The sequence below is a fragment of the Tasmannia lanceolata genome, unplaced genomic scaffold, assembly GCF_043159265.1.
Source record: "Tasmannia lanceolata isolate RefF3 unplaced genomic scaffold, GAP_Taslan_0.1 ptg000015l, whole genome shotgun sequence".
NCBI lineage: Eukaryota > Viridiplantae > Streptophyta > Magnoliopsida > Canellales > Winteraceae > Tasmannia > Tasmannia lanceolata.
The window spans coordinates 33,290,035-33,311,148 of NW_027518692.1; the positions used below are offsets into that span (position 1 = coordinate 33,290,035).

The 21,114-nt window shown below is 38.0% G+C and overlaps 1 protein-coding gene across 2 annotated transcripts; it reads left to right on the forward strand.

Annotated features, from left to right (window-relative positions):
• The first annotated feature begins 784 nt into the window (after nt 1-784).
• On the forward strand, nt 785-19,406 carry CDC48B (cell division cycle 48B). 2 transcript variants are annotated; one of them, XM_077355311.1, is made up of 12 exons: nt 785-1,218; nt 1,320-1,364; nt 2,242-2,297; nt 2,441-2,590; nt 2,739-2,846; nt 7,888-7,987; nt 10,461-10,742; nt 11,139-11,308; nt 15,179-15,307; nt 16,208-16,301; nt 16,427-16,504; nt 18,918-19,406. In XM_077355311.1, exons 1-12 carry the CDS (start codon nt 1,084-1,086, stop codon nt 19,212-19,214), a joined length of 1,644 nt encoding a protein of 547 aa, XP_077211426.1. In that variant the 5' UTR covers nt 785-1,083; the 3' UTR covers nt 19,215-19,406. The 2 variants fall into 2 exon arrangements, with proteins under 2 accessions (XP_077211426.1, XP_077211427.1); XM_077355312.1 differs by having other exon boundaries at nt 786-1,218; nt 16,211-16,301.
• Nucleotides 19,407-21,114: the final 1,708 nt, after the last annotated feature.

The window sequence follows — 21,114 nt, forward strand, 5'->3', positions numbered from 1 at the left end:
AATGACTCTCTCTCTCTCTCTCTCTCTCTCCCAGTGAACCCTCTCTCTGTCCATGAATCCTGGTGGGCCCAACAATTGAATTGGTTAGGCCTTTGAACAAGGTAGGCCCCACTTATCCTTAATTCTTACAAGGCAGGTCCCACCCTTGTGCCAACGGGGGAGTGGGGACACACTTTTGAAAAATTGTTAGGGGGGACGAAATGGGGGTTTATCAAGTCTCTAAAAGGGGGTTATGAACCCTCTAAATGGGGTTATCAAACTAAAGGGGTTATCAACCCTCAATAAAAAAAATTTCAAAATTGTGTCCCCCGTTGGAAATTCTTGTATTTTGATGTCCCCCATTGGCAACTTTTCCTCTAAATTAAAAATTGGAAAACGTGGGTTCAGGATATCAGTGATAAATTCGCACCCCCTGTAGGATGATTCACACCCCTTTTACACATCCAAAAAGCGTAAAAGGTCTGCCAGAATTAATGTTAATAGGGGCGCGAATCATCGTACAGGAGTTGCAAATACATAATTGCTAGTATATTTTAGAAATATTTTTCCCTTCCCCAACTTTCCAAGAAATTCTTTCAATCCAAACGGTCACTTAGGGCTCGCTCTCTCTCTCTCTCTCTCAAAACCCCTCTTCGTCTCTTGCGAGAAACTTCAAAGAAGGTAACTCTCTTCCCCCCTTCTTTTTTGTTTATCTGTGTTATGGCCAATTAGGCACGTAACTTAGTATTTATTACTTTGGAAACAGTTGAAGGTTTGTAGGATAGATGGATGGACACAGTTATGTGGTTGACGCTTATTTTGTTCACTAATTTGATTTGTATTTTTGTGACTTTATTTGTTTAAATGGATAATTCATTTCGAGATAATTATAAAGCCAACCATTCATGTTAAATGTCTCGTATCAGATGTTTAGGATTTTTCAGTTGATGAAATTTCAATAGCAGGACCCACTAGGTAATTGCATATTTTTATAAAATTTGAATTTGATCTTGATTATTCATTGGAATTTTCAAGTCAGTTTGTTAGTCAGACAACATATGCAATTTTGTGAGGCTGTTGGGTCTTTGATTTGGGATTATATTTATGGAGAGTAGCATGAGCAGCCATTGGAGGGCAGAAGAAGTGATTGGTGGCAACAGAAAAGCTCTTCAAGCACTTAGAGAGCTCATCAGCTTCCCCCTCATCTACTCACATGAAGCTCGAAAACTTGGCTTGAAAGTAAGCTTTATCTGCCTTCCATTTCTTGTAAAATTTCTCATTTAGTTTCTGGGTTTTTATTTCTAAAAAAAATTAAAATGGTTTTCTGTGTTTCTCCTCAGTGGCCCAGAGGATTGCTGCTCCATGGCCCTCCTGGAGCAGGAAAGGTATGAATTTATCTTCCTTTGAAATTGATAGTATTGAAACTGAAATTTTTCCTAGTAAATATTTTTAAATAGTTTTTTAATGAATTGTGATATGTTAACAATTTGATTACATTCTTCATCAATCTACATCTTTCCTTCTTTTGGTATTGAATTTACATGTGTGATTAGATGTGATGGCACTGCTTAAGATAGTTTGGACATATCCAACGTAGGCCTGTGGATGCTTCGGTGAGAAGAGGTGACTCGTGCCAAGTTGATGGAGTAAAAAGAGGCAGGGCAGACCGAAAACAACTTGGGTAGAAACAGTGAAGAAAGACTTGATAGCTAGGAACATAACAGAGAACATGGCCTTGGATAGGATAGAATGGAAGAAAATGATCCACGTGGAAGAACCCAACTAGTGCCAGGATTAGAGCCTGGTAGATTCCTTTCACCTTCTTCATGAAATTTTCTAAAGGATTCACTTAGCCGACCCCAACTAATTTGAGACAAAGGCTTTGTTGAGTTGAGTTGAGTTGAGTATTGATGTGGGTCTTTACATTTTTGTTATTAATTTTTAGTTGATGACTGCGAATTTTGTAGTTTGTAAAGTGTTTTTTTTAGTCTCATTTTTCTTATTCAATTGCATTTTTGAGTACTCTATCAAGTTTCCCTGGGATATGAAAAAATGAGTGGCCCTATTTACTCAAACCCAAGACTTGGTTTAGTTTGAGTAGACTTCCAATTACCCAATTGAATTTTTTTAACATTGGATTCAAGTTAAAAAAATTTGCTTCATTTTCAAAAAAACAAAGAAAAAGCATTGGATTCAAGTTGGAAGTTTGTGTTGCTTCTTTAGATTTGTTGTACCCCCATCTGAGTATTGATTGTGTTTCAGACAAGCTTGGTCCATGCTGTTGTTCGGGAGAGTGATGCTCATTTGACTTTGATTAGGTACTGAATGTGAACTCTATTTGTGCCAATAATTATGATTATGATGGCTTGGTGAATTCTCATAGTGGTTAACAAATGACAATGTTTGTTATAATTTATTTGTACCATTCAAAAAAATATTAATTTATTTGTGCCTTTCACAGTCCTCATTCTGTTCATAGAGAATATGCTGGAGAAAGTGAGAAGTTTCTGAGGGAGGCTTTTTCTCAAGCATCTTCTCATACATCATCAGGCAAACCCTCTGTCATCTTTATTGATGAAATCGATGCAATTTGTCCTCCTCGCGATTCCAGGTAATTCTTCAAAACAATGAAAGTTTTACTCTAATTTCGACACTTAGTTATGCAGTAAGAACTAAGAACTAAGAACTGCCTAGGTTCTTGGCTTGATTTGATTATTTTTAAATGTTTTTCTCTGATCAATTAATTGTTTTTCATGCAGGCGAGAGCAGGAATCTCGCATAGTTTCTCAGCTCCTTATCTTGATGGATGGTGGGAAGCCATCACCAAAGCCTTGTCCTCATGTCGTTGTTGTGGCATCAACTAACAGGTTAGTTAATTATGTCAAAGTTTGGAGGAAAAGTCAGTCAACTCTTTAACATTTTATATTTATCTGGAATGTTGTAGAGTTATGCTCGTGTTTTTTATGTGTTTAATTTTTGTTACCTGTATTGTGGAGTACAAATGTGTGCTTGGATTTCATATTGTTGAACGGACCATGAATTTTTTTGGGTGCAAACTTAGGGTTTGAAGATTACTTTCTGGGGAATTTTGAAGCATGATATGGATTATAATTCAATCAAACAGCAACACACACTCCAAAAATTAGATTAAAAAAATAATAATCAAACTCAGTCAAGGTTCTTGTGGAAATTCTAAGATTTGGATTTCATTCATCAAATAGAAATTAAACAACCCATACAAGTTTCATAAAATAATTCCTAAATAAAAAACAACTAACAGGAAATAAAATCAGATCTTAACTATTTTTTTTAGAATGGTAGCCAATTTTATTAAAAGACCGAGATGGTCAGAACAAAAACATACAAGGAACAATACACAAAGGAAGATTTACAAAAATAACATAAAATCAAGGAGGAATCGAATCATAAAGGGCCAATGCTTCCTTAGAAACTCCATCTCTTGCAAGCCTATCTGTCACTAAATTTGCAGAGCGGCGCACATGCTGGAACTCTACGATTTCAACCAATCAAACATCTCATCGAACATTCTATCAAATCTCTAGGGCGGTTTCTGAACTCCCTTAAGCCAATGAACAACATTGAAGGAGTTCCCTTTAATCACCAGGTTCACCACATTTTGAAGCCTGTCTCGCTCCATCAGCCTCAATCCTTGATAGACTGCACACATCTCCTCTTCTGTAGCGTCTGCCACGCCTATGGGACCCGAATAGGCCTAGATAACCTCCCCAAGCTCGTTTATGAGAACACCCCTATCCTTGTCGGCCCATGATTCCCTAATCTAGAGCCATCAAAGTTGAGCTTAAAAAAAAAACCGACAATGGGGGTGACCAAACTTGTTCTACCTTCTGGTTAATCTCAACACTACTACAAACCTCACTCTACCTTTCCCATAGATCATAGATCACTGGTACAAACTTATCAACTAATAAATTTGCATAACAATCAGATCCATACAAGTCTACCTAACTATGGCCCAAATGTTATCCAATATGGGTGAGAAAATAACGGGTGATAATATGATCTGGGTAGGGTGTTAACGATGGGGCCATCTTTGGCTACAAATTTTAATTTTTAGGTGTCTTTTAAGTGCCTTAAGTTATAAGAGGACTATCACGGTCTTTTCCCACCGATTTCACTTGGTTTCTTTTAGTTGTAGGTGTTTAAAATAGGGCTTACAAGTGTATTACAAAAATCTCAAGTGATAGGGGTATTTAAGTCAATTGTAATTAATAATTTAAGTTGGTAAGTGACCTCAAGGGCCTACCTAGCAACTTAAATGAGGTCTAGTAGTCTATTTGTAGTAGGAAAAGTCTGTGTGTCATAATAGGATTAAGAGTTTAGTCTTTTTCGTATACTTTAGTCTTTGTCATAATAGGATTAGGGGATTTATTTTCACCTATAAGTATGTTGGTCTATTGCCTTTTTCAATAATGGTTGATTAACAAAAAAGTTTGAGTCTCCTTCCCTTTTTCCCTTTTTCGACACTCTCTTCGACTCTTCCCCCTTCCCTTCCCTCATTTTCCCCCCCTTTCCACCTCCTTTCCCCATCCCATAGCTTTCACAACGCAAATCACCCACAGTCTCTTACCTTACACAACTGATTAACCACCAAACTGCTCAAGAACCGATCTTTATCAATCTTTCCCTTCATATAACCAATTTTTATCGGTCTTGACCCTTCTTTACCTATTCTTTATCAAATCTTTAACCTTCTTTCTTAAACTTTTCTGTGAACATTTTTTAAGAATTCAATAAACTCTTCAAGAACTCAAGAATCTTTCCAGGACCTTTAACATCAATCCGCTTTCCATCCTATGTTAATTGGTATCAGAGCGACAGATTTAGTTGTCTTCCCTTATCCATCCTGCATCATTTTGGTATCAGGTTGAAGTATTAGTCCCCTTCATTGGTCCTACATCAATTTGGTATTATATTTTAGGTTACGACTTACGAGTTGTGATGTTTTGTGAATTTTCTTAACCGAGAGGAAAGGATATTTTTGTAACCCTGAACCGAAATAATGAAACTCTTCTCCCGTGGACGTAGGTACACTGCCGAACCACACAAATCTTTTGTTCTTGTTTTTGTGATTGTGTTTCTTGCATCTCCTCTTGTTGTGTGATCAAGCACAGAATTTTGGAGCATACTATGAACTTTAATTCAATGAAAACTGCAACATGCACTCTTAAAATTAGATTAAACAGTCACCAAACTTTGCCAATTATAGAAATTCTAAGCTTTGGATTTCATTCATCAAATAGAAGTCAAACAACACAAAAATGTTCCATACAATAAGTCCTAAAGGAAAATGACAACCACTGGCAAATAAAATCAGATCTCAACTAATAAATTTGTCATAAAAATCTGATCTATAAAATTTTATCTAACTATTCCAAAAAAATAAAAATAAATTAAAAGGCTATCTAACTATGACCCAATGACGTTCAATAGGGGTAAGAAAATAATGGGTGATAATATGATATGGGTTGGGTGTTGAGGGTGGCAAGGGCAGGGTTGATTAGGAAATATAATGGTTTAAATCTGATGGGAAAGGTTTAAGGTGTAGATTGTTAAAATGAATAGAATGTGATTCGTACCTGGGGCTTCGTGCCTTGATTGTCCGCTGCAGGTAATGATCGATGGGGGCTGTTATAACCCTAGTCGTGAGGGTGAGAGGAGAGGAGGAGAAGAAGAGAGGGGAAATCAAGAGAAAGAGGGAAAGGGAAGCGAGTAAGGAGGAAGAAAGGAATATGTGGGGGGCTGCACCTAGCAGAGAGAGAGAGAGAGAGAGAGAGAGAGAGAGAGAGAGAGAGAGAGAGAGAGAGGGGTATGGTAAAATGGTGGGCCATAAGGAGTGGCCAATAGGATATAAAGCGGGGTATAAGCTTACAAGCACTAAGCAGGTGCGGGGGCGGGGAAGCATGGGGTCTAGAAGAGTAAGATTGGGAGCGCCATGGGATCGTTTATGTAATATTTTCTCTGTCTTTCAAAACTCAAGGACATCAAAAATAGTAATTTCTAAATATCTTCACACATATATATATATATATATATATCTTTCAAAATTCAAGTAAATAAAAAAGTAGTAATTTTTAACCATCTTCATTTTTGTGCCCTCTTTCCTCATGTCTTCTGAAGACACATTTGTGCTTGCTCCAATGAAGTACTTTGAAAAGTTCGAGGAGTTTGATGCACGGGTGTTGCTGATGGTGGGACTGATGGAGTGATAGGAGCAGGTGGTGTGGAGAGAATGGCATCATCGGTAGTGTTTTACAAGCTCCTTGGTCGCTCCTTCCTAAGGGGCACCAAATTGCGGTTCGGGAGCGGGAGTGGCACTCATGAGGCGTGATTCCTGCTTCTAAAGGTATAAGTAGGGTTTTAAGGGTTTTAAGTTGTGGGCCATAGGGGATGACCAAAATTGAGGCAAATTGAGCGAGTCAGTGATTGAATTGAGGAGTTTCTTATAGACTGTTCATTTCATGATCTAGTAGTTGTTGTAACCAACCTTGTGTGATGTGTGTGTGTGTGTCTGATGGCTGGGTCTTATCATCACTTTGTACTTCACAGCACGAGGTTTGGCATGCTTCTGAGAATGATGTGTGGACATATAAATCTAAAAGAAGAAAATATGCTTTTTATTTTTTTTGAAAGTTGATGTATTTCCATTAATATTAAGGTGGCATTTGGGACCAAGAGTCCCAACCTACTTTACAAAATATTAAAGCAAAGGCACGGGCATACCCGAAGCCAAATTGAAGGAACAAAAGGTAGAGATAAGTACAATATCCTAGATTACTCCTTCCATCCTTACAACAGCTTGAATTGGGTTTACAGGAAGGATGCTATTTCAATTTCTTCCCTTTGAAATATGCGTGACTACACATCAAGTACATATTTCTCAATGAATGGCTACTTATGTAGAAAATATCTTCAATTGATGTTCTGATACCATATTATGACGCTACTTATAGCAACGATAAATTCCAAGAATTGATCGGTAGCTCTTGATCACAAGTATCAACAATATACCTCAAAATCTGGAATCATATAAAAGATAAATTACTGCAAAACAAATCAAATGGATAAAAATCTGATGCAGAAATAGATTAAATCTAGGTTGACTGCAACTGTAGGTAAAACCCCACGAAAATCTTGCAGAAATCTTCAAAAATTAAAGTCTTCTTCTCCAAGAAAACCTCACGAGCAGGAATAGGCAGCAAAACCTTGCACAAAACCACGCTTCTTTCTTTCTTATTCCAATATGCAAAACTCCTTCAAAAGCTAAACTCAATTGTACTCACAGATAAAAAATAAAACCGTAAACTAAAAACTTCCCACTTTGATAGAATGCCCTTACTTAACCATGTGAATGGTGACATGGATGGTGTTATGAACAGTGACGTGAATAGTGTTATGAACAGTGACGTGAATAGTGTTATGAACAGTGCGTGAATAATGTCGTGGGAGTGGAGTGGTCTCTCTTTTATTCTAATTCACTAAAGTGACTTTGGTGAAACTTAAAATAATACAAAATATAACCCTACGACTTAAAATCATGTGTCAAATTGTCCTACATTGAAGTGGCCCTCATCTACTTCCATACTAGGCTCCAACTCTGGGTCACGGACAATGATTTTTTTATTCCTCTTTGGTGGCTCCAATGCGGGGTCAAAATCCGGGCTACTATTAATCTCCTTGTGATCAAAATCTACGTTCCGATCAATCTTCTTCCCGTGTTAAAAAATTGGCTGTGAAGTTCTACTACATCAGCTACTATCTATCTGCCATCTCATATATTTGTGGATTGGTATTTGAATATTCCTTGTTAGTATATTATGAATTTTTAGTTTTTGATTTGAAACTAATATTTGATTTGCATGTATTAAGAATGCATGCGATTGATCCAGCATTGCGAAGATCAGGACGGTTTGATACTGAGATCGAGGTCACAACACCTAGTGAAGAGGAGCGATTACAAATCCTTGAGGTAGGATCAAGTCCTCTATACTTTTTCAAAATCTGTTCTAAAGAGTTGATGAGTCAGTGCAAATTTTAATTAATTGGAATTAGCATTGGTGCAAAGTGGGTTTAACCTATATGCTTATCTGACTATATAGAGGGCCAGCCACGTCTTTACAGATTTTACATTATTTTAAAAATTAAATGGATTAAGAAGCTCTCCAACTCACCACATTGTATTTGTTTGTCATGGCTCTCTGGATAATGTATTGTTGTGGGTGTTTTAAGACCGTGAATAGAATAATAATTTGCATGCTTAGAGTGAAAATTTTATATTTATTTTGTCAGTGGACTCATTTATCTTTTTCTATATTCAAAAGTTATTGTCTTAGCTCGACTTTTGTTCTATAGTGATATGGTTCAAAATCTTTACTGTCTTGATATATATATATTATATATATATATATATATATATATATATATATATATATAGAGAGAGAGAGAGAGAGAGAGAGAGAGAGAGAGAGAGAGCATGCATTTGCTGCGCTCGAGCACAGAAACAGGGGGGCCACATTTTGGGTGGGATCCAAAGAATTCATTTGATGGGCCCTTTCATGGGTAGGGTGTCCGCAAAAAATCAGCTCCATTGGATCACCTTAGGGTGTCCATTTGTGGGGCAAAAAATGGACAGATTTGTGGACAAACAGTATCTGTCCATTTTTGCCCCCACAAATGGACACCCATTGGTGATCCAATGGAGCTGATTTTTGGTAGCCCCCCCCCCCCCCCCCCCCCCATCCATGATGAGGCCTTCCAAATGAATGCTTAGGATCACCCCCCCAATGGCCCCACCCCCTTGTTTCTGTGCTCGAGCGCAGCAACCCTTTTCTCATATATATATATATATATATATATATATATATATATATATATATATATGAGGAAAAGGATTGTACGCTCGAGTGTACCAAGCTTATGGTATGCTCGAGTGCCCGTGCCCAATCACATGTGGGCCCACTTTGTTAGGATGATCCAAAGCATTCATTTGAAAGGCCCTTACATAGATGGGGTGTGTACAAAAAATCAGCTCCATAGGATTATCCTAACCCATCCAGTTGTGGAGGTCAAAATGGACAGACACTGTTTGTCCACAAATCTGCCCATTTTTGCCCTCCACTTTTGAAGGGGTTAGGATGATTCAATGGAGCTGATTTTTGGTACACACCCTATCTATGATAGGGCCTTGCAAATGAATGTTTTGGATCACCACAAAAATTGTGGGACCCATGTGATTGGGCACTCGAGCGTACCATTAGCTTGGTACGCTCGAGCTCGAGCGTACAATCCTTTTCCTCTCTCTCTCTCTCTCTCTATATATATATATATATATATATATATATATATATATATATATATATATATGAAATGGTTCCTGCAAACGTGTGCAGGTAAGTTACCTGCAGACGTTTGCGAAAACAGTGTGGGGGCCACTTTTTTTGGGGGATCAAAACCATTCATTTGGAAGGCCCTTCCCTCGATAAGGCGTGGCCCAAAAATCAGCCCCATTGGATTGTCCTAACCCAATCAAAGGTGGGGGGGGAGGAATGGACATACACTGGGTGTCCATGTTTCTGCCCATTTTCCCCCTCCACAAATGGCAGGGTTAGGATGATCAAATGGGGCTGATTTTTGGGCCACACCCTATCCATGGAAGGGCCTTCCAAATGAATGCTTTGGACCCCCAAAATATGTGGGCCCCCACCCTGTTTTTGCAAACGTGTGCAGGTAAGCTTACCTGCACATGTTTGCAGGAACCATTCTCTCTCTCTCTCTCTCTCTCTCTCTCTATATATATATATATATATATATATATATATATATATATATATATATATATATATATATATATATATATATGAGGAAAGTGAAGCTACACCGCCGGCGTAAAATACAATGGGCCCACATTGTTTTGGTGATCCAAACCATTCATTTGATTGGCTCTCACATAGATAGGGTGTCCACCAAAAATCAGCTCCATAGGATCATACCAACCCTTCAAACTGTGGAGGCAAAAATGGACAAATTTGTGAAGGTTTTTACACGTTCATTTTTGCCTCCACAAATCGTAGGGTTGGGATGATCCTATGGAGCTAATTTTTGGTGGACACCCTATCTATGTGAGGGCCAATCAAATGAATTCTTTGGATCACCAAAACAATGTGGGCCCATTGTATTTTAAGCCGGCGGTGTAGCTTCACTTTCCTCTATATATATATATATATATATATATATATAGTTGGTAAGATGGAATTGTACATCAAGTCTTGATATTATATGTTCTCATTTTGTTATGTTTGGTTGCAAAGTCTTTCTTATAGATGTCTTACTAAATGGCGGCATCAATGCTAATTTACTAGGTTTTGCATGGTCATAGAAAAGCTCTTATGTGTATTGGGTACTTGAGTTATCATTTTTTGTTTGATTTGTCCAATTTGGTTTAGCTCTATTCGAAGGAGTTCCATTTGGACCACAGTGTTGATCTAAAAGCCGTGGCTTCATCTTGCAATGGATATGTTGGGGCCGATTTAGAAGCTTTATGCCGAGAAGCTTTCATGGCCGCAAGACGCAGGTCTTCGTTTGGAGCTAAAAATGGTGGTATATCTGTAGTATCGGATGATTGGAAACATGCAAGATCCGTGGTTCCCCCAAGCATTACAAGAGGTGTTACTGTGGAAGTCCCAAAGGTGTCATGGGAGGATATTGGAGGATTAAAAGATTTGAAGGTCCGATTATCCTTTACGCTTAATACCGCACAATGTCACAAATATCGTTCTCGGGAATTTCTCGGCAAGGGAAAATCTCGGGATATGTTTTTTTATTTTTTTCGGCTTTATATCTGGAAAAACGATAAAAATAAAATTATTTTAAAAAATATATAAATATAGAAAGTTTAAGAAAAATAGAAAAAAAAATACCAGGATAATATCGTGATATTTTATGATAAAAAATGTAAATATCGCTATATTTTTGAAATCTCAGGATTTTGTTGTTTGATCAAAATGTCATCATAAAAACACGGTATTTTAAAAATATCGGAGATATTTGTGACATAGATACCACGTACTGAAATTTTCATAGATTCCTCATTTTCTAAAAATGAATTTTCATATTTTGAACAGAAGAAACTCCAGCAAGCTGTTGAGTGGCCTATTAAGCATGCCGCCGCATTTTCAAGGCTGGGAATATCGCCAGTGCGTGGTGTTCTTTTGCATGGACCACCAGGGTGCTCGAAGACTACCCTTGCTAAAGCTGCCGCTCATGCCGCCGAGGCTGCCTTTTTTTCCTTGAGGTTAACCAGCTCATTCCACTTACAAAACTAGTAATATTGTGTACTTCTATACAAAGCAGTATTTTGAGTTGATGGGCATTTTTTAAATTTTATTTAAAAAAAAAAAACATGTTGGATCCTTAAAAAAGACATGTGAATTGTGATTGCAATAACCTCCACTCATCTGCTTCTGATGTTCATGCTATCATTCGTGCTGACAAGGCATAGTTGCAACTGGCAAGTTTATTGTCATTTATGCACAGTTTACTTCTTATTTATTTATTTTTTGATGACATAGGATATCTCCACCCCAGTTTAGGGCTGGACTAATCCCTATGGATGCACACAATCACCAGTAAACCAAGTGCATCGGGTAACTCCGAGGGGACTCGAAACTTCTACTTATGGATTAATGGTAGATATGTAACTGTAGAAAACATATACATAATTTACAATGTCGTCGGATTGTTTTCTCTTTGAAGGATTACTTTTCTTGTCTGAACTCTTACAGATTATATTGGTACTGGGCGAACACTTAGGGGCCGTTTGGATACGCGGATTTTAGAATCTTGGATTTCCTCAAAATCATGGATGGGAGACAAGAGAAGAAGGAGACCGTCCCTTTTCAATTCTCTTTAGAATCCTCGATTTCAAGTAAGAAATCCCAAATTTTGAAATCTCTCCCCCATCCTGAGATTTCTAAAACCTGGAAACAAGGGATGATCTCTTACTTTATTGCTGACGGAAATAAGGGCGAGAAATCAGAAAACGACAGACGGTCTCCTTATTCTCTAGTCTCCCATCCATGATTTTGAGGAAATCCAAGATTCTAAAATCCGGGTATCCAAACGGCCCCTTAGTTTTATGAAGCAGGAGCATGGTCATGTTTAAAGTGTGGTAGCAATGGAGGGGTAGTTACTAAAATCTCAGGAAGAGAATTTTTATTGCAACCTTCTCTCATCTGCTTCTGATTTTTATACTAGATTTTATGCTGACAATTCACGGTGTCTAGTTTATTGTAATTTATGACCTGTTAGAAAACGTAGTTCATAAAATAAAATCTCTTGGGATTGGTTTATCTAGGAAGAAATAATATGTTCTTTCAAACTCCCACAAGATTACATAGGTACTAAGCGTACAGTTAGCTCATGAAGTGGGAGGACAGATTTTGGCGTGGGAGCAAAGAAGAGCGGTGGTTCTTAAAAAGTCAGAAGTCAGAATGTCCAGGAACTGGTTGTTTGGACTTAATATACATTTTATTTAATAAATTGACTTATGGTTATGTATGAACATACTGGGAGCTGATTAAAAATTAGTAATTGCATATTTAGCAAGGAATGGATTGAGTTGATGGTGGATTTGATTGGATCATGATATTGGTGGTTGGAGCAAGGGGAGGTTTAGAACTAGGGGCAAGATTCCATAGCAGGAGTGACAACTGTTATGGAATGCTATTCCTATTTGGAAGAACCAATTTCAAATTGCTCCTGTATGAGTGGGAGGGGTTATTTATAGTAAATTGTGCAAGTAAGTTTGGACTCAGTTTCAGAACATGACTAGTTTCAGAGTGAAACCCTTTTCCTATCTATGATATGTCAAAATCGACCTACTAAGATAGCGTCTTTTCTTATCATCCAACAATCAAAAGGATTGCTTTTATTCGGCGATTTCAACTAATCCAAGCAGACATGAAAAAAACCTAATGTTGGCGGATACTAAGCAGACATGAACAAAAAAACTAATATTTTGATCAGCGGATAGAAAAAGAACTTGCCATTTCAAAAAAAAAAAAAAAACTAATATTTCTGGTTTTCTGATTATTGCAAAAATAAGCATACCTTCTGATCACTACAAAATTAAACAGTTAAGTTTCTACAACCGTTGCTTAACAAATTTCACATGGAACACAACTTAACTATTTTCAATTGGTGCCTTTTTTGTGGTTGCAAATCTTTATATCCCGATTACTAGCCACTGATATCTAAACCACCGAGTTAGAAACATGAAATGCATCAGTTGTCCTTACTAGTAACTTCTCTTATCTTTATCACATTTTCACTGGAAAAAAAAATGGAATACAGAGCAGAAGTGACACTTGGTATGGAATACTATTTCTTCTTTTTTTTTGACACTTACAAAGAACTAATATCCTATGATTTGTGGACACAGACATGAGTGTTGCGTGTCAACATGGACACGGAGTGCCGGACACGTCAAACTCCCAAAAATTAGAAACAGGGACACGGCTAAAATAGAAAGTACATATAATCATGATTTGTGGGCATAGATCCATGTGCCGAGTTTCGACACGGATATGAGGTATCTGACATGGAAACCCCTAAAAATACTGGCACACTCATGCACATGCGTACATATAAAGTTACTGACACATCTAGTAGTACACTTAAAAGTGTCTAAAGGAGTGTCGACGCGTGTGGACACGGGTGTCGTGTCGGACATGACATGTGTGTCAACAATAAATTCATAGCGTCGGCCAAATCATAGCTAATATCACATCGACCTACTAAGATTGTGTCTTTTCTTATCATCAAAGAAAAATGACTGCTTTTATTCAGTTATTTCAACCAATCCAATACGGCATGAACTAATATTACAAAAAACAAACATACCTTCTGATTACTACAAAATTAAAACAGTCAAGTTTCTACAACCCGTGTTTAACTAATTTGCATGAAACAATTGTTTAGTTTAACTCATAATTGTTGGAGTGGGAAACAAGTGCGTGAATCAAGGGGTTTAGAAAAGAGAAAATACGGGAAGCAAAAAGGCCTAAAGAAAGTAAACGGAAAATGTGTGGGAAGTGTCTTTGAAAGTCAACATGAAGCATGTAATAACTCTCATTGGAAGCGAACAACAAGCATATAGAAAGAGTTGGACTATAGTAGGTTAGGGAGGAAGGGTTTTTGTAGGTTAGGATCACCAGTAAAGAAAACTTCACACTGATTAGAATTACATGTTTTAGGGATTATAGTTTCTCATGTTTTATTCATGTATATTTAATATTAAATTTTTGGGAAAAGATCCATATAAGTTTCATTTAAAACTGAAGTTGAGTTTTTAAGTTTTAAATGCACCCTTTTTTTTAAATACGCTCACTCAGCGTTATTAAAAAGAAACAATGCTCTTTTAGGAAGTAATAATCACCTAAATAGAATGTGTACTCTTAATTAAGAGGAAACACATAGGAAGCATGTGAGAATTGTGATTTTCCCTAAATTTGGGAAGCGAGAAGAACTTAGCTTCCGAAGCGAGCTTTTGGGGAAGCGAACTTCTCGTTGAACAAGGAATTTCTCGGTCACTATGGTTTAAATATTTTTAATAGGTGCCTTTTTTGTGATTGCAAATCTTTATCCCTATTCCTAGCGACTGCTATCTAAACCACCAAGTTAGAAATATAAAGTGCATCAGATGTCCTTGGTAGTAACTTCTTTTATCTTCATCACTTTCGCTCAAAAAAATGTGAAATGCAGAATTCTGCTTAAGAAACTACAGACTCAAAGTTGCATAACTGAGGTTGTGTCAGGGACCATTTACAGACTAGTATTTTTCCTGCAATGAAACCTAAAGTTGTGATTGCATTTGTCAATTTTGTTATTGCGAATAGAAAACTTGTTTTGACTTTTGACCCCCCTTCATATTCAACTATTAACTATAATCTGGAAATTTTGAGGGTTGATATCTGTCTTTTTAACTGCAATTTCGTCCTTGATACATGTATCCTCATATCAGCATGTTTTGGATGATTAAGAGTTTCCAACTCACAAGTAATTCTATTTGAACCATTTAAACAAAAGTGTAGTTCTAAATTTGAAGCTTTGAGTGTAATTTATTAGGACTGCACATCTTGATATTCTCTGAACACTTTCTTAGTGGCGCGGATATGTATTCAATGTATGTTGGAGAAGGAGAAGCCTTGATACGCAGCATATTCCAAAGAGCTCGTCTTGCGGCACCCAGCATTATATTTTTTGATGAGGCTGACGTTGTTGCTACTAAGCGGTAAGATTTGAAATTACTTTGTAGAATAAATTATTTCCAATTTTAATGCTGGGAAAGAGCTCACCTATATGATTAGCTTTTATTTTTTGTGTATGGAAAATAATCATTAAAGAAGGAATTTTATTTTTATTTTTTTGAAAATTGACAAATATATTCATACTACCAAAATTTACAATGGGGACCAGTAGTCCCACCAGATTTACCTAGTATGATTTGCCCAGGAGCATTCTCCTTGGCCCAAAAGAAAAGCCCATTACCCCTCATACTACCCCTTACATTACCCGATAGCCTCCATTGCAACGAATCCAACAAAAAATGCCATATTGGGGCCCACCAAGTCAAGATTGTGACCTGCCACCTCACACAGACTTCTCCACGACATCACACAGACTTCACACAGACTTCTCCATCAGATTTTCCTTCATTAATGATATGCGTCTTGTGTCAATTCTGGTTCCCATACCTCTGGAGAGCTCTTTTTTTGTTAGTCTGCTAGTATTAAACACATGTATTGTGGGTTGTTATCACTCAAAAAAGAATTAAGAGTACCTCAATAGTTGTGCCATGGGTCCTGATACCCTTTTTGATGCTGTTCGTGTATGTAGACTCCCTCTTCAGGTTTCCATTGAATGGGGATGCTAGTGTCACCTCCACGGGTGAAAAAAAGCTCCTACCCATGCCTCCAATTAATGCAAGTGATGGGACCCCTTGTGTTGAACTACGGCTCCCATTGCAAGTGCTTTTCTTCACCCTTGCAGGTGAATTTAGCAGCCCTCATCATAAAATGTTTCTTCTAGTTTCTAGTGTTCCATCTTTGTTTCGCTTGACACATTGCGAGTCACACATTTCTCACATCTATGTTATTTTAGCCATGTTAAAATTGTTGGCATTTTTTCTCAGCAGTGGAGGTGGGAATTCGCAAAGCAATACTACAGTTGGAGAGAGACTTCTATCCACTTTATTGACGGAAATGGATGGTCTGGAACAGGCTAAGGTGAACCATTGCTCCCATTCTTTCGCTTCTCCTTTAAAGACCATTTTCGTGGGAACAAAAGAAAATATTCCCTAATATTGTAATTTGCAATTTACAGTTTGAATGTGCATTCCTTCTATTTACAGGGCATTCTTGTTTTAGCTGCTACAAATCGGCCTAATGCAATTGATGCCGCACTTATGCGCCCGGGTCGCTTTGATATGGTAAATTCATGTTTTTGTGGCCTGATGATTTTTATCCTTCTATAAATACATATATCTAGTACGTGCGGGATTCTGGCTAGCTTGAAATTCACCAAATTCCCGAGACTTGGAGAATGCATATTGCTTAGTGTACACTATTTGGAATCCTGATACATAAAGCAAATTACCTAAGTTGTAGAGTGCCTTATGCTAAGTTGCTAACCATAACCCAAACCTTGCAATCTCAATCCTTAACCGAACTACAAATCCCAAGTTTACTACTGTAATAAACTACAAAATCCTAGACAATGATCCCCAAATCCTAGCCCAAGTATACTTAGGTAATAAACCATAAGACGGTTGCATTGTCATTGCATAGTCTTAGGCTATGTTTCCTGGTTCAGGTTCGAGTCTGGGGTTTGCAGTTAATGGATTTTATATGGACCCAGTTCGTTAGGGTTGATTTATTTGTTTCACTTTTATTTGCTAATTTGGTTCCTACTGGTTCAATCTTTGGTTGTACTTACCGTTCACATCTTTCTCAATTCCCCAAGTACTCGGGAACACCATGTTTTGATAATGAGACAAACTCACCTGTCTTTTCCTTTTTAATTGCACTTAGAAATTGACATGCTTGCCATATGGTATTCTCCAGCCAAATTGATGCCAGCATCTATTCTTGATTCTGTCGATCTGTTTCCTCTGATCAAATTTCTCATTCCAAATGACGGCGATTGGAGTTCCTTCTTCTCCTTACCATACTCAAACTCGACGACTGTCCTTCGGCTCCCTATTCTCCCCATCAGTTCCTGTTTGATAGGAGAAGTTGTTGACATCAACTGTGCTCTCTATTCTCCACAACAGTTCCTGATCTTTATTTTAATTTGAATTTCTGGAATCTTCAATGAAGTGCGGGAAGGGCTGGAATTATATTCTTGTTGACATCAAGATGGCTATCATTGTATGGGTCAAATCAAAAAGCAGTATCCCCTATTCAATTGGTGAAATACTGAGGAGTCACCTTGTCATGGAGGAATACAAATGCGTTGATAAAATAACTCCTATATGGAAGCTGCCACCGGAAGGTTACTTTACACTCAATTTCGATGGAAGCTCATTGGGGAATCCAGAGGCGGGTGGCATCGGCGGTGTTATTCGCGACGGGTATGGAAACACAGTCATGACTCTCTCTGGCCGGCGGTTTTCTGCGATGCTAATGAGGCCGAAGCAAGGGCATTACTATTCAGTTTGAGGTGGTTTTTTTTTTTTTTTTGGAAAGGTAACGATAAAAGTTTGAGGTGGTTTAAGACACACAACTTGGGACCAGTCATTGTGGAAGGTGGTTCGAGCAATTGGGCTGCTAGCAGGTGCGCTGGACCATGGAAACTTACTAATGTTTTGGATGAGGTCAGGGACTTAGTAAGATCGATCCATTCGCAATTGGTCCATATGTGAAGATCAGCAAACTCTACGGATGATGCGCTTGCAAAGGAGGGGGCTATGCGGGCGGACATGCATGTCCATATTGATGAGTCTGTAATTGGAAATTTCTGATAGATCCGCTGTTGGATCTCTTTAGTTATGTAATTTGAAGCTTGTTGTAGGTGGGACAGCTTCTCCCCGATCAATTGTAAACTTCTCTTTTATGGAATAAAGTGTTACCTTTCAATATATTTTTTTGAATTTCTGGCCCTTAGCTATGCGCTTCCTCTGTATTTCTAAACATCTTCAATCCTTGTCTCAGCTTCCCTACTCTTTTCCTTTGACCTCATCTAAAATTGTTGTGCCTCACATCTATATTAATCAAACCTGACCTGACTCCATATTTTTGCTTAAAGCAGGGTAGTTGATCTGCTTTCCATCAACCAGTTATTTCCACTTTGAATCCCCCATTGTTTCGTTTCTCTGTACTTGACTGCCCGCTCATCTGGTTCAACTATTTATTTTCATCTTGTATCTGGAATCATGTTCTATGCAAACACTGTCAGGTAATGCGTTATTTTCTTTACCTTTGGTGCTCTTTGCTTCCTTCCTAAGATGCCCCTTTAAGAACAGTTCAATGGCTTTCTTTTCTTCTTGAGAAAGGAATTCACTGTCCCTGCCCTTTCTGTCAGGTTACATACCAACCAAAAAACATGATCGAGTAGAAAAAACTCTTACAAAAGCTTCTTAAACTTTGAAGACTCCATTAATTACTCAATTTTTAGAGTTCTCAAAGCTCAGACTTGAAATCTCATCAGGTGTGGTTATGTAGTATGTAGTATGTACAACACAAAAGAATCGAACAAGTAAAAAATCAGCTTAAAGCTCCGTAAACTTTGAAATCTCAACCAGTCACTTAGCTTTCAAATTTCTCAAAACCTCATTTTCTAACAGGGTTTCATTCTAACTTTTAGTTTGGTGAATTTGTTAAATTCATTTGTTGATTTTTCAGGTTCTATACGTACCACCACCCGATTTAGAAGGTCGTGAAGAGATATTATGCGTACACACACGACGTATGAAGCTGGCGGACGATGTCAATCTTAGACGGATAGCAGAAGATACAGACCTCTTCACAGGAGCCGAATTAGCAGGTTTATGTATTGAAGCTGGCATGGTGGCTCTAAGAGAAGACATTTCTGCCACTGCCGTGTTTGATCACCACTTTTGGACTGCCAGAAAATCGCTCAACCCAGCGTTGACTCAGTCGCAGCTTGACGTTTATGCTTTGTTTATGAAGAAATCATAATCGGGTTCATTTATTTGACACAAATCTCTCAGGGTTCCCTAAATTGTGGTAATCTATGATTTTTGCTGCCTGTGTCATCCTCCTGTATGATTTTTTTTTTTTTTTTTTGAAATTTTGATATTGGGCTCCCAGGACGGACCTTAAATAATTTTTCTTGTATGAAAAATAATTTAATTTGTGTTTTTTTGGATTCATCTTCATTGATTACCTTTTCTTTTTTGTATTATTTATTTATTTATTTATAACATTCATAAACAATTATGCCTTGCATATTTTCTTCATGTCAATCTTCACTTTGTTTTGGATATGTATGCATGGTGAATAAATGCATATTATTATTATTATTATTATTATACTACTACTACTATTTCACTACCGCCGCTGCCGCTGCCGCCGCTGCCGCTGCCGCCGCCGCCGCTGCCGCTGCCACCGCCGCCGCTGCCGCTGCTGCGACTACTACCATTACTATTATTCTACTCCGATGGACCCGATAAATTATGTAGTCCATCGACCAGAAATAGAGTGCGCCCACGTTGTTTGGGTGGAGGTTTAAACCCGTCCATTTTGACCTCCACAAATCGAAGGTTAGGATGATCCTACGGAGATGATATTTTGGGCACATCATATCTATGTCCCATCAGGTGAATGGTTTGGATAACCCAAACAATGTGGGCCCGCCCTATTTTTGGTCGACGGACTAGATAACTCATCTAGTCTGACGGAGTAAAAAATGTGAGCCCTATTATTATTATCATTGTTATTGTTATTGAAGGGCACCCTTGCATAAATGAGGGGAAAGGGTGCCCCCATTGGTTGAAAGTTGTAAGAGTGCATTTATAGCAGTGTAAATGTCAAAGGCATTAAATGAACTCTGACAACTTTCAACCAATGGGGGCGCTCTTTCCCCTTATCCATGCAAGGGCGCCCTTCACTTTAGACTACCTCTTAGTATTATTATTATTATTATTATTACGGAATTGCTAGGGTCCATCGCAAAAGGCATTTCACAGCTGGTCTGTTGCATGTCAGACCAGCCACCTCGTGAATGAAGAGAACTGCTTTTGTCTTCATTTACGAGGTGGGTGGTCTGACGTGCGACAGATCAGCCACGAAATGCCTTTTGCGATGGACCCTAGCAATTCCCTTATTATTATTGCCATTAAGCATGTATGTTTTATGGAGATTTGGCCCTAAATACCCCTATTTCAAGTGAAAATTTTCAGATATATGCCATTCGCCTGAAATCGCCATAGAAACTTGCCATAGATGATTAAAACTAGCAGTAAGATCAGACCTTAAATTCTAAATAAAATTACTATCTTTTCCGACTAAGACACCCTGATCCACCACGGGTCCAACAACACCGTGATTCACATGAGATACATCCATGTGAGAAACCTTGCAATGTGCCTCTCAGTTTCAATGTCAATACAACTATTCAAAACTATGAGAGCTGCTAGGAAGTCGGGAATCCGTTTCTATTTGAAAAAAAAGAAGGATTGACACGTGTACAAAATGACAAGAAAGAGGCCTATGTTCGTCACCAATGATTTCAATTTCAGGATAAAGTGACCTAAATACCTCTATAAAATACTTAAATTTTCATATAATAACCCATCGGCGAACGGTGATGGCAGGTACCTTGTAGGATAGTGGTGTAAGTGACACAGAGGAGAACAAGTTATTTGAACTTACCTTGTAGAATAGTGGTAAGTAGTGTTTGGTTGTTAGAGTACTTATAGGAGGTGTCATTCCAAGGTTGAGAGAGAGAGAGAGAGAGCATTGTTCCAAAAAAAAAGGAAAATGATATGGAGACCAAGAGTACGACCAATGGGAGTGCCCAACAATAAGAAAGTGCCATGTGTGCAAAAAATAATTACCTTTTGTTGATATTTCCTAA